The sequence below is a fragment of the Helobdella robusta genome (assembly GCF_000326865.2).
Source record: "Helobdella robusta unplaced genomic scaffold HELROscaffold_12, whole genome shotgun sequence".
In the NCBI taxonomy this organism is placed as follows: Eukaryota; Metazoa; Annelida; class Clitellata; order Rhynchobdellida; family Glossiphoniidae; genus Helobdella; species Helobdella robusta.
The window spans coordinates 2213866-2229123 of NW_008703664.1; the positions used below are offsets into that span (position 1 = coordinate 2213866).

The 15258-nt window shown below is 30.0% G+C and overlaps 1 protein-coding gene across 1 annotated transcript; it reads left to right on the forward strand.

Annotated features, from left to right (window-relative positions):
* The first annotated feature begins 6281 nt into the window (after positions 1-6281).
* Positions 6282-12916, forward strand: HELRODRAFT_109405 (hypothetical protein). Its single transcript, XM_009013603.1, has 11 exons — positions 6282-6755; positions 7115-7155; positions 8346-8415; positions 9128-9276; positions 9440-9674; positions 9987-10157; positions 10399-10547; positions 11313-11429; positions 11861-11965; positions 12093-12202; positions 12638-12916. Exons 1-11 carry the CDS (start codon positions 6590-6592, stop codon positions 12693-12695), a joined length of 1371 nt encoding a protein of 456 aa, XP_009011851.1. The 5' UTR covers positions 6282-6589; the 3' UTR covers positions 12696-12916.
* Positions 12917-15258: the final 2342 nt, after the last annotated feature.

Below are 15258 nucleotides of genomic sequence, written 5' to 3' on the forward strand. Positions count from 1 at the left end.
AGATGTGCAGTATTTGTGTGTCTGTGTGTGTGTTTTACTATTTTTTATTTTCATTTATATTTATATTCGTAATTATCTTTGACATTTGCGTTAAGAAGTTTTGATGCCAAAGTCATTGATGTTCCAGTGGTCAGTTTGCTTGTGTCTGCTTGTTAGAATGTGTGTGTGTCTGTGACTGTTTGTGGTTTTTTATGTGTGTTTTAGTATGTTTGTTCATTTGTACACGTGTGAGTGTTTGTGATCCTCTGTTCTGTTTCCATGTTTGTCTCTGCTTTCTTTGGTAAATATTCACATGATCATGTTACGACATGTTTTCACTGGCGAAATGTGTATTTAAGTCTGTTTGTTTGTTTGTACGTATGCATGTATGTATTAAGGTATGTATGTATGTACGTATGTATGTATGTGTATTTATTTTTCAAACATTTAGTAATGTTTCTGCGGATATGTTCTATAGCCTGTTTAAATTTCTGTTCGTGTCACTGAAAATGTATGCGCTGACAAAATTGTCAATGTCTGTTAGAATGATTTTCTTCCTGTCTGTTAGTGTTTGCCTCCATTTTTGGAATCAGTATCGACAAGGTGTTTCTCAGGTTTGCGCTGTTGTGACACTTTCCTGTTGGTAGCAAGCCGCTTCCAACGATTATCGTTCATCAACACTGGCTAACGGAAAATATTTAAAACAATATCTATAATTTCAAAAATCTTACAGACATAAACTTTTTCAGTCTACCATAGTAAATCTGAATTTAAAATATTTTAATAGCGAAATGACAAGAGTTCAAAGTTATTTGTTTATTACAAAATTTAAAACTTCTTCAGACTGTCTCCCTCCAAAACAATAAACTTCATTTACAAGCGTTTAACATTATCGTTATTTCTGCCTGATTTATTCATTTGTTCAATCTTTTGAAGTGTTATTTATGACTTAGAATTGGATAGGTAAAATAAATAAACATAAAGAATATATATATGTTTATATATTATACATACATAAGTGCAGTAATTTGTGAAATCTATCGAATTTCTAGCGTTGGATAGTTTTTTGTTACATTTCTCAATATTTTGGTGAATGCTGGTATGAGACCATAAATTAACGCAGTAATTTATGAGTTTTTAGTTTTGGGTATTAAGAAATGTAACAAAAAACTATCCAAAGCTAGAAATTTGGTAGATTTCATAAATTACTGAAATAAATATGGCCTTCTACCAGCATAATTTATCTTTTGTGTTCGAATTGAAACTTTGTGTTAATTAGTTTTACAATCTTCAACTTCGTCAAATATAACACTTCTACGTGTTTTCATTATTGATGATTCCTCTGTTTTTAAATTTATTAGTAGGAAGAATTCCAACGGCCCGTTGTTGAATATTTATTATCGGATGACTTTGTTCTATGAATATTCAATGAATATTGATTGATTCGGCTTGTCGTAAATTATAATGGTTGTTATTTTAATGTAAGATTTCAACATTGTGGTCCAGAATATGTAATTTTAGTTTTGTGTTTCTCTTTCCTGTGATTCTTTATAGCGCCAGTTTGTACGTGCATCGTCAGTCTTCTCTATAACTTGGTCGTTTCAATTCAATATATATATATATATCAATATATATATATATATATATACATATACATATATATAATATATATATATAATATATATATATATATTATATATATATATATATATATGCCAAATATATGTATTATATAAATAAAAAATATGCATGTGGGTATTTATTTATTCATTTTATATGATTATATACATTTATTAACTTAAAGGTTTTTATTTCAATTTTTATGTCAACCTGAACACATTCTAAAGGACGCATCACACACAATGCATGTTAAAAGCGAGGATCCTTTTGTCATATTCGAGCCACATCACTACGAAAGAGGAGCAGGCAGTCTTTTCCACTGGGCCGTCGTGCCGATCAATATCAAAACAGTGCAAAGACATGGAATAAAATTTATGGAAGTAGTTATCTGACATATTTGATTAAATGTATTGAAATTCTGAATAGATTGGAAGAACTTCAGCCTTGATAATCAGAAGATTGACCAGATTGACCGTGCACATACAAAACGAAGTATAAAAAATTATTTAAAAAGCGTTCACAACAAACCGTCAAAATAAAAATAATAAATTAATTCATAAAATTTTGTGTTACAACACTAATCATTTTAAATTGAAAATTAATAAAATTATGTTCATCAATAAAAGTGTCTGTAATTAATATTCAACAACAGGCGTTCAACTATTGGCACCAAACTGATTGGTTATCAAAAAGAGACTCAATCAAATATCAAATCACTTTCAAATAAGATGTTCACAACGTACCAGTGTCAATCTTCATCAAAATCATCAAAATGTCTTCATCCTGCCAACATGTTTACAACACTGAACGTAATAATTAATGCCGAAACGTTTTCTCTAATTTATGAAGGCATTTGATGAAATAAATGTGATTCAAAGTTTGTGAAAATTAAATTTATTATGTTAACAAGTTAAGCAGTGTGACGCTCTAAATCAGAAATTTTTATAAATGTACAAATAAATAGATGAACAAAAAATATACAAATAATGATAAAATATAATATGTAAATATTAGATGGATCCCTCAGTTCTCATACGATATAATAATATGACGTGATTGATGTGCGATCCGAACAGCAGATAATAAAGCATCTCCCTCAATTGCTTCTCTTCCATCTTCCTTCTTGCTCAGAATTCTCACCGTTCACGTTATTAAAGAAATAAAGGAACTGGTTAATATAACACAAAAATGGTACAACCTTTGTGGTAGGAAAGTTTAAATTCAGTATAGAATGACATAACTAAGCAGCGCTGCTCTGCGTTCGACAGAGATGTGTTATAATAAAAAATGAAAAAATAGTTGCAACTGAGGTCAGTCGATGTGATTATATAAATCTGAACGTCAGCCTGTTATTTTGCATTTTTGGTTAGTCTACTGTTTCATTTGCAACTTCACAGAACGTTAATTTTAGTTATACTTGCATTAAAACAATTAATCAAAATAGTATTACCTAATTAGAAAACATTTAGAAAGTAAACGTTTTTGAATTAATTGTGAAATATTATTTTACTCTTTTTCAAACAGTAGTGTCTGATCGTTCCTCCAGATTTCATATGCATGATAATACAATTGGTCAAACTAACTCACTCACGTTGGAAAACAATAGGATGGTTGTTTTATAGAGGTCGTAGCCCTCTCTCTGGACAATAATGTTGTTTTTAAATTAAAACGTTACAGAATCTAAAAAGTTTCGTCAACAAACGTCAATCAATTGAACTGTTCAAAAAACGTTTGATGAAGCATTTGTTTGAGCAGGCATTTGCTAACCTGCACGCTCCTGAAGCTATGCATTAGGCGCTATATGAATGACATTATTTTAACTATTATTATTAATATTTATATCAAACTGTGATAGCTTACTTTTAAGCAATAAAATTTGTCGAATTTGTATAAAAATTACTAGATTTAATATAAAATTAAATAAAAAAAATTGTAGAAGCTGATCAACCTTCTAATATAAAAAGTTCCTAACCAGTGACCACGCTAAAGATAGCAAGGATGTTATGTTATTGGTTTCAAACAGAAGGGTGCAATGAGATAATGATTGTGATAATGTGTGTACGTGTATTTAAAAAAATTTCAAGGAAATCTGGCAGTTTGTAGATTAGCAGAAAGGAAAATGTCGTTTCCTCAAATATTTTCTCATATTATTGAACGTGTCCTAAATGATAGCTGCCGATAATCTTCGAAACATCATACTTACTTGTTACTTTTTCAAAAATGCACTCAGTCTTTTTTTTACAAATTTCAATAAAAATTAGTTTTACATTAGGATAAAATTTGAAATAAGTGCAAGTTCAAAATAATTAAAATTAATGAAAATCCCTTTCTGTTTTTCTCACTATTAGGTATTAAGGCTTTTCATGTGATAAAATTTTTGGAAAAACATGTTTTTACAATAATTCATTATTTTGTTACTTATTCTCAAAAAATTTCCGCCACGACTTCACTAAAATGTTAACAGAATAATTGGTATGCGTTACCACAATTTGACCGGATTCGTTACAAAAAAAATTGCCATCTTCTGCTGAAGTGAAAGATACTGTTATAAACTTCAACGATCGTCACTACCAACACCAGTGTTAAAAATTCAAAGATCCATATATTTCCAACATCATATTTATTTTCTACAAACTACAATGCTTCCAACAATGGTTGGTTAAGTTATCATTATTCCGTAGGTTCAAGATTTCCGAGCAAAACTGCTTCAAAGGCAAACTTGGTTGAACGTTCATTTGAATGCCAACAGTAATAAAAACACTAATTTAATCCACTAATCCAAGTAACTACATAAATAACAATTACAGCTTTTTTAGAAACCTTGCTAGATTCGCCCTATTATCCTCGCTTATTCTTAGAATCTAAAATTACAACTATATATGATATTTAAAGTTTTAGGACGTTAAATTGTCTTAAATTATTTCACCAATTTAACTTTATGCATTGATTTAATTTGTTAAAACAGAAAGGTTTTAGTTATGCGATCACTACCGTTCAATTTAAAAACCGTTAGTTTGAAAATTTTTTGCGTAAATTTTTGATTATGATAGGCAATGAGCGCTGCTCCAAAAAAGTGCAATAAAGTGGTCTCTTCAAAGGATAATTTAAGGTGCATGTCATGTAAAGTGCTGCAAAGAAACGTCGGAAAAATTGATTGGCGATATGTTGAAGATCTCCAAAAATTTTTGTGGTCTTGCGATAGTTGTTTACATGTCTTGGAAAATGTAAATAAGTATAAAGAAGACATAGAAAAACTACAAGTTCTTGAAAAAAAAATCAACGAGTTGAAAAAGGTTAGTTATGTATATACATAAGGATATCAAATGTAATATGACAAAAGTATAAAACACAGTGGGGTCTAGTTACAGGTTTGAAAGACGAGAGATGAAGACTACTTGTCTGACATCGTGAAGAGAGAAATAAAAAACAACGTTGACAACATCCAAAGCAGTGTTAAAATTCTAAGCGATAAGATTGAAAAAACTCATAACCACATCATGGCTAAAAGTGATGAGGACCGTAGAACAAAAAATATGATGTTTTTTAGGTTATATATAGAAGATGTCAACATCATTAAAAACAGGGATCAGACAAGAATAAATTTGTAGAAAGTTTTAATTTTATTTCTTATTTTATTTTTGTTATATGTAATCTTATGTTTTTGGGTCTTTGTGTGTAGAGATGAGAGGAGTGTGTGTTAGGGCATGTGTGTGGGTGTGTGTTTATGTGACTGATGGTTTGTCTGGGAGTTTGTGTGGATTATCAGATTTTTGATTTACCGGTGTTCTATAAACAGATTAAAAGCGTTTATTTAATGTTAATAATTAACTATTTTTATTTTTATCTTTCCTTTAGAGCTAGTTTAAATTTACAAGAACAATGATTTTTAGTTTAAAAAACTTAGCATGCAATAGTTCATTGGGGTTGACTGAAAAGAACACATGAACAATTTCATTAATCGACAGAAACATTGGCAATCGTGAATATGTAAGAAAAATGATATTTTTAGCCTACTAACGTCTAGGAATTGATATGAACCACTTGAACTGAACATTGACCTGGAGGCTTTTGTGTCATTATATTCTATATTTCAGCCATCGTTATACACTTGAAGCCACAATATTCGAGATATTCCTTCTTCCTACACACTGTATCGCTTATTGAAAGTGTGGGCGGCACGACACCGTGATGATAAAGGTGCTTGGTTTTGCTGTTGTGCTGGCCGGTTTCAAAACAACATCAAATTCCACATGCGATGTCAATTAGATGCGTGGATTCAAACGGAAAGTCTTTGTTGTTGATACTTTCGAAATTATTCTGAGAATTGTTTTTAAAAATGTCTGATGGCATTGTGGCTTTTGCTTCTTAAAATGTATATAATGGGAAGAACAAAATAGGGTAATAAAATTAAATTACCGTTAAAAAAACTACTCAGTACTTAGAGTGTACATATTTCGCGTCCGTATTATGTATATATATATATATATATATAAATATATTGTTGATACTTATATATATATATATATATATATAAATTAAATTATAGATTCTTTTTACTAGTTAGTTTCATGCCACTTTTTTATGAGCAATACTAATTACTGAATAGCACATTTAAAATTCCATGATTATGTTCTTTAAGCCTTTATGCCTTAAACTATTTGTATATTTTGTCTTTGGTACGGCGAAACCATAATAAAAATAAAATTGAATTAACATTATTTTATTATCGCGAAATAATTTATGTTTCCTGGCGTTGGGTTTTTAAAACTGCGGCCAGCATCCTAAAATATTTTTTTTAATTTTTTAAATCTCTTAAAAATTCGCGTCTGAACGTATTTCGTCTTTTTTTCATGTTTATTGTTTTGGCGTGATTGAGTGTTTGTGGTTAAAATTAGAATTATAAAAATTGAAACATGACAGTTTGATTGATTGTACTGCATAATTGTGATATTTATTATTTAATTTTTTTATAAAATACAAATTGTGAAATATGACGAGCAAAGTCTTAGCAACTTCTAACACAAATCGTTCTTCATCACTGACCACGGCCGCCAACAAGCCTGGTCAGTCCGGCTCAGGAGGGGTCCTTATGGTTGGCCCCAACTTCAGAGTCGGCAAAAAAATTGGATGTGGTAACTTCGGCGAACTCAGGATAGGTAGGGGTTTTTATAAATTTATATTTAATAAATGTTTCAAAATTTGTTTTCAGTTTTCCTGTCTTGTCTTTATTATAATTATATAATATTAATTATATTATTGATTCTTTTGTAATTCTAAATGTAATATTATTTATTTGTTGTAATTTAATGTTTAATCTTTTAATGTTAGTACAAATAAACAAGAATATGTTATATATAATTATATATCTTATATATTTATGTCATTTATGATCAATAATTGTAAGAAAAGAAGATTTCGAGAAGACTTTTAGTTAGGAGTTTGAATTTTTATTAAGTTTTAAATTTCAAAACTTTTAAAATTTATTTTAAATTTAATCTATTTTCTTTACTTATAGGGAAGAACATTTACAATAATGAACACGTTGCTATAAAGCTTGTGAGTCATTCAATTAATTTTACTAATTATTGATCATTTAAAAATTTTAATTTACATTTATCATTTGTAACTTTTTAATACTAATAATTAATAAATCTTCATTTTATAGTTTGAGTTTCTGGTTGCAAACAATAAAATGTAATTATAATTATTTATTCCAGTTTAATTTATTAGTTCACCATCAAAAATACTGAATAGAATCGACATCTCCTTTTAAATTTAAAGTCTAATTAAAATTTTGAAAAATTGAAGTTTTTAAGTTTTTGAATACCTGTGAAATATTTGTTTTTATTTATTATCTTTTTAATGCTATCTTAACTTTTTTGTAATTCAGCATTATTTTGACATTAATTTCAAAAGATGATGAAAAATCTTATTTAACTCATTTTGTTTAATCACTTGTCATATACATTATGTGATACAACTTTTTAGCTGTGAGCATCTGTGGGTTTAAGTTTTAGTTAGTTCTTTTCACTATCTTGTATGAAAGATTAGAAGTCTGCTAGTAGCAACATGGCTTGAATCTTCTTAACACTGTATTCTGTTGAGTATTTCACTTTAGTTTTTGGAATTCTATTTAGAATTCAGTAAGAGTTATTATTTGTATTTATCATTCATAATGTTATATTGAAATGTTGTTATATGTATACATGTATTATGTGCTGCTTATTATAGCATTAGATAGATAACACTTGTTTTATTGTTGTACACCACTGTGATTTATTAACATTGCATGCCTTTTTTGACAATATGAATTGATGTATGAATGTTTATGGTGCTAGCAAGTGTACCTTATTATTGTTGTTTCTTATTAGTTGTAATGTGATGATCATTTTTGAAATGTTTCTTATCAGTTCTTATCATATCATTTATCTGTATACAGTACTGCAGACACTAATTATTATCAGATAACTTAGTCTTAAATCATTGTTATTGTTGCAAAGAACAGTTTCACAGTTTGTCTTTTTAAGACCATCATTTATGATTTTTCATCTATTTTTTTTCTAATTTTTTTGCATCAAAATTTTCATACTTACCACATTGGATATTTTTATATTTCAAGTAGAATCATAGAGGCCAACAGGAAATAAATTTAGACAATTGTTCATCAACTGACTAATATACACATTAGAATGACTGCACAACTTCATAAATGAATGGCAACCAATATTTTCCACCATTTCCGCCAGGAACCAATGAAGTCCCGCGCACCACAGCTCCACCTGGAATATCGATTCTACAAACAACTTGGACAGACTGGTCAGTTTAGACAAGTCATATTTTAATTTATTTTAAATTCGAATTGTGCTTATAAATAGGCAACTTTATTTTTATCAATTTGAAGTCTGTGTTCATGAGGGGTATTGTTTATATAACCTGAATTTTAAGGCTAGAGTATTTTGAATTTGTATTTACAGGTTTATTTGATATAACTCATTAAAAATCATTTAATAAGGTATCATTATATTAAAAATTGTAATTGATTTATTATTTGTGTGCTATAATCATCAGTTTTTTTATGTACTTATGTAGATGTTTGTGTAAGAATGTTTATTGTTCAAGCTACTGACCTTTAAAATGTGTATTTGGCTTGTGTGTATGATTGTATATTGCAGTGACATTTTTCCTATTCTGCATCTATGTTATCATCATTACCCATTCATGCATCATGATCATTCATTGAATGGGCCAAATATGCTGTTGCTTATTTCATTTAGTATGTGGAATAGTTTTTCATTGCTTGGTTATTTCTGGAAATATTATCTTCCGACTAAGCTAATTTGCAGTTTTTGCATTCTCAACATACTTGGGAAGTGCAAAAATTATAACGAAAATTAAAGTCAAAAATTTTTTAAAGTATTTCCACACATTCATTTATTTTGCCATCATGTAGAATAATTTTTTTAATTTTTGTGTTTTCATCAATAGACAACTCGTTGATTGTAAGAATGTATTTCTATTCAAATTGCAGAAGGTGTTCCCCAAGTTTTTTATTTTGGTCCGTGTGGTAAGTACAACGCACTGGTTCTTGAACTGCTGGGACCAAGTCTCGAGGACCTGTTCGACCTTTGTGATCGCAAATTTTCTCTCAAAACTGTCCTCATGCTAGCTATCCAACTTGTATCTACTTTTTATATTTCATTTACAGTTAATTTAACTAACTTTTCAAGCAAGATCTTCTGAATTTATTTATATATGTATAATATTCATAATTCATTTCTAATGTATATTTTTTGCCTGGAAGATCCAGGATAAGATAATGAATTCAAACATCTTACACCAGATAACACGCATGGAGTACGTCCATTCCAAGCACTTGATATACAGAGATGTCAAGCCTGAAAACTTCCTAATTGGCAGGCAGACATCAAAAAAACGCAACATAATCCACATAATTGATTTTGGATTAGCCAAAGAGTACATAGACCCAGACACTCACAAGCATATCCCATACAGAGAACACAAAAGTCTGACTGGGACGGCACGGTACATGAGTATCAATACGCATCTTGGAAAAGGTTGTCATCAATTTATCTCATTTTTCCCATATTTTGTGTTGCACTTTTTCACAGGTTTCAGTGAGTATGGATGTGTGTGAGTGAGTATAGGTGTGTGTGCATGTGTGAGTATGAGTGTGTGTGGGTGAGTATGGGTGTGTGTGTGTAAATTTGCAATTTGGTAAAGTGAATTCAACATTTCGTTTTTCCAGCTTCTTTTGATTTTCTTGAGAACAAATTTATTTTTGACTGACATCTTGCAGAACTTTGATCTATTTAAAAATTTTGAAAAAAATCAATTGGTGCAATAAAATGAACTTGCATGCATAACAGAGCAGAGCAGGCGAGATGACCTGGAAGCCCTCGGCCACATGTTCATGTACTTCTTGAGGGGCAGTCTACCATGGCAGGGCCTGAAAGCTGACACTTTAAAAGAAAGATATCAAAAAATTGGAGACACAAAGAGGGCAACACCTATCGAAGTTCTTTGTGAAAATTTTCCAGGTTTGTAAAAATTAATTTATTCCAATTATCGAAGAAAATTTTGTGTTTTTAAATTTGTAAAAAAATTTTGATCAAAACTTACTTTTGAATTTCATTGTCTTAAATTTATTTTCTTGATTCCAAACTACATTGAAGTTATTAAATAAAATATTCTATTTAATACATACGCTCATTGGCATGTTACTTTTAAATGAAATTGCAGTTTGATGTTTTAATTTTTCTCGTAAACTTTAAATTGCAGAGGAATTGTCAAAGTACCTACATTATGTGAGAAGGTTGGATTTCTTCGAAACTCCAGATTATGATTACCTCCGAAAGCTATTTTCTGATCTCGTCGATAGAAATGGATGGATTTGTGATTGGGATTTTGATTGGATCGCCAGACAAATAGTTAAACTTTTTTTTTCAATATTACTTTTGCATAAATATTTCATTATATATTATTTTTTATCATTGTAATTTATTGTTTGTTTTGTTCATTTTTTAAGTCAGGTTTTTATGAATTTAGAAAGCCTTTTCATACAAAATCCTTTTGTAAAGTATGGACCTCAGTTCATTTATAGATTTTATTTTGACAATTTTTGACCATTTAACCTTGCTTGACACAACTTTAGTATTTTTTGCCGAAAGGTTTTTCATTCAACCTTTCATTGTCTTTCCATTTTTCACCATGTACTCCAGCTAATTATTTTGAAATATTCATTCACCTTTTCATGTGCTTCAGTTCTTTCATTCACACACTAGTGCTGAAAGAAGACAGTGCCAGATATTTACATCAGTCTAATATAATATAGTAGTTTATAAAATATAAGTGTATTTGGTGCAACACCCGTTTGTTTAGTGAAAGATATTTTGTTTTGGTTCCAATTAGATAATTAATTCTTTTTTGGCTGAAATGAGTTTTTTGGAATATGTGATGATTCACAATTTAACATAGCATAGTAGCTGGTTATAATTATTAAGTATAATTGTTCAGTGTAACGTCCTACCTCGGGAAACCGGGTCTCTGGACGCAAAACGAAGATTGATTGAATTGTTCAGTGTAATTTTAGGGCGATACATTTTTTACAATCTGTTAAAGTAATGTTTAATGAATTATATGACATTTATTTGATTATTTGACAACAAAATAAATCAAACACGACCACTAATTAGAATGCTCCAACGTCAGCTGACCCGGGAAGTGCCACAGGGGACAACGTGCCCTCCTCACCAATGAACAACAACAAGAGGAACAATGAGAACAACAACATCTCCAACCCACACAGCAAGGTCTGGTTATTATTATGTTCCTATATGTGTCGTCATCTATCAGCCTAAGTATCATTCAGTTGTTGCTCTTTTACACTGATTTTTATAAGTTTTTCCATATAGAAAAGCTTTCATTAGTTAATGAAATGTATGGAAGCTAATGAGAATGGTATCAGTTGAAAAAGAAACTATTCAAGCCAAGTTGATAATATATTTAAAAATTTGTTAGTTCCCATTAGTTGAAATCATATTTCGCAGTTTCACTTTCTTAATCAGTTGCATTGAAACATGGATCAAGTTCAGTCTATGCCATACATTCGTCGGATATTTAGAGCATTTTTGATGACGAAACTTTTCAATGATGACTAAATATTTGGCGTTTTTATTCTTGTGAAGGGTACATGTTTTTGTTTTTATGTCTTGAAACAGCTTATTCATAAAACTGTTCTCAGTTGGCCCATCTTCGAACGTGGACGGAATCAAGTACCAACAGACAATCTGGTGACATGCTTGGGTCAAACCTGGCTATTGCTACTCATTTGGGAGGCTCGGTGCAGGTCAGAAAACATTTTAGTGAAGAATTTCATATTTCTTACTGTGTTAAAAATTTTCAAATAAATACATTTTCTAGCACGTTTTTTTTATAATATAATATAATATAGACATATCTAAATTTGTTTGCAGGTTGTGAGTTCAACAAACGGTGAGCTTCAGGGAGACGATCCAACAACAGGTGGACAGTCAAACATTCCCATCAATAACACACCTGATGTCGAAGCAGCTGAGTCTGTCAAGTATGTTTCGTGTACTGTCTGTTATGTTTTGTTTGTTTGTTCTGCTCTGTTTGGTGCTCTTTTGTTTTGCTCAGTTCAGTGTTCTATTTTGTTTTATTTTATTTTGCAATGTCTCATTCTCTTCAGTATTCTGTTCTACCTCGTTATGCTCTGATCTGTAGCTGTTCTGTTTTGTATTGTGTTCTGTTTTCTTGTCAGCGTCACCTGCTTCTTCTCTTCCTTCATTACATCATTATCTAATTCTACACTTTCGTTACTTGCTCCGATTTGGAAAACGTACACGTTCGTAATTGTTGAAGTTGTGATAATTTCAAATTTTGCCGTTATCTAGGTTTCAAGACAATTGTCTTTAACATAAATAAATTATGATAACTTAATTCTTATAGTTTTTGTCCCGAGTTATTTATTTAAATCTTTTATTTTTATGTCCTCAAGATGTTGCTGTTTCCGTCGAAAGAGACGCAAGAAAAGGAAGAACATCCGTCAGCAGTGAGCTGAAGACTTCATTCAAGCTGTTTATATTTATTGGTTGTTTTCATCAATGCATCCAAAGTAGACGACAGGTTGTTGTTATCGTGAAGAAATTTTAAAATTTGAATATTTTATTTTTTTTGCTTTAAATTTTACTTCCAAATTGTTTTTGCTCAGTAAGTTGGGAAGGTCTTTGACAAAATTGTGATTTTGCAGTTATCAAAATGAGTCAGTCAAGCAAAACTGTCATTGCAAACAAATTTTGAGAGAGCATCTCTGGAGAATCTCAACTTTTAGACTGCAGTTCGTGTCCGTGAAAGTTTATTGTAGTGTTAACATGAACTAACCAAAAATCAACTAGTACAAGAACAAATATTTAACTATTTTAAATTCTTTGCAAAGTGAGTAGCATACCATACAACAATCACTTCCTTATCATTTAGCAGGCAATTTTTCTCATTTAAAAGAGCAATACAGGAAAGTTAGTTGAACATTTTAATATATGCAAATCTCCATACACCTAATTTTTATTTTTCATTTGTTGTGAAGACAGTGATTTTTCAATTATTTAACAAAACCTCAAAATACTATACTGGCAACAAACTATGTTGAATGATATGGAACAACTTTTAAGCAATAGTTGGTTTATGTTAAAAAATACATCAAAATTATTTACACAATGCAAATAAACGATCAGTGTGGATTTGTCTGAGGTAGCTCTACTTGTTGTATACTTCAGTTTTGCAATTCTATCAGAATACTGAGTTAGTTAGACATTATAGTACAATTCAGTTCATACGTATGAAATTACTAAGTGGTTTTTCCATCATCACGATTGTAAAACGTGTTGTTTCAGTCCAAAAAAAACTAGAAATAAACTAATCCTATTCAAGGCAAAAGTTATTATATAAGAACAACCTCTCCACTTCTTACACTTCTTACCATTTCTTCTGCATTTATACTGAGCGCAAATTTTATACACACATACACGTTCATTTAAATAAATGAATGAATAAATAAATATGTATTCATCTTTATTTATTTATAAATAATTCGTAAATACATGCTTTGTTCGTCCGATCTTTTCATTTACTGTAAATTATTTGATTCTGTTCTGTTCATGTGGTCATTTTATTTAAACATTTTGATTGTTTTGACGTGAATGCGCTTAATTTCATTGTCCGTTTGTATATATATTATCATTCATACTTTTCTTTACCAGCTTAATACCAATTAAGTTTATGTAAGTGATTGTAGATCATAAAACACACTCACACGTTCACACAGATACATATATATATATAGTAAGGTTTACATAAACGTAATATTTTTTTGTCATGTTTTGTAGTTATTAATGTAGATTAGAATTACGATACATACACATTCCCTCGCCTCATACGTTGCAGTTTTTGTCTAGAAATTGTTCAATGGGAAATGCTGTTTATATATCTGCATCACTGCCCCAATGAATGTTTATAACTATCGTTCTTACAATTATTTCACTTTTGTTTTCAAACTGGCTAGTCTATTCATTTGTTTTTTCATTTATTTGGTAATTTTTTGAAATAATTTTCTACTTTTTATCAGTGATTATTGCTTAATTTTTCGTAAATAATGTTGTATTTTTGATTATATAGTACAATTTTATTTTGCGGTTTTTTATAAAACTAATTGATGTTTGGAATGAATTTCGGTTTTATTTATTTCTTTGTGAAATTATTTATATATATATTTCATTATTGTTGAGTTTAACTCTGGCATTTAACATTTCCCAATGGCTATGTGGGTAATTTTTATGTGTTAGTGTGGTTTATTTGTCAATCCATCCACCTGTCTATTTAACAATCATTCTCTCTATCTATCTATCTATCTATCTATCTATCTATCTATCTATCTATCTATCTATCTATCTATCTATCTATCTATCTATCTATCTGTCTATCTGTCTATCTATCTGTCTATATATCTGTCTATCTATCTATCTATCTATCTATCTATTTATCTATCTATCTATCTATCTATCTATCTATCTATCTATCTATCTATCTATCTATCTATCTATCTGTCTATCTGTCTATCTATCTGTCTATATATCTGTCTATCTATCTATCTATCTATCTATCTATCTATCTATCTATCTATCTATCTATCTGTCTATCTGTCTATCTGTCTATCTATTAATCTTTAATTTTGTTATCATTACATTTCACAGCTTGACGTTTAATCAATTTAATTAGGCTGTATGCAAAATGAGAATATTCACACGGGATTATTTTCCAGAGGCTCGTTTCAGATATCTTTCAACAAACAATGGCCCCAGCGAACTTCAAATGTTTGTTGAAAATTTAAAGATAATACATGTACATGCATATGACAGCGAAACAATGGGGACAAGTTTAAAACTGTGCGGCTAAGTGTGATAGACAATAAAAAATGATGAAAGATTTGATGATAAGTGATGTTGATGTGTTCATGCATCAATGCGTGAAATTAAAGCTGCTCCATGTCCATATAATGTTTGAAACAGAGGATCGGTCGTGAAACACGAGAATTTATGAACAAGCTGCGTGTTTTGTTTGGCCCGT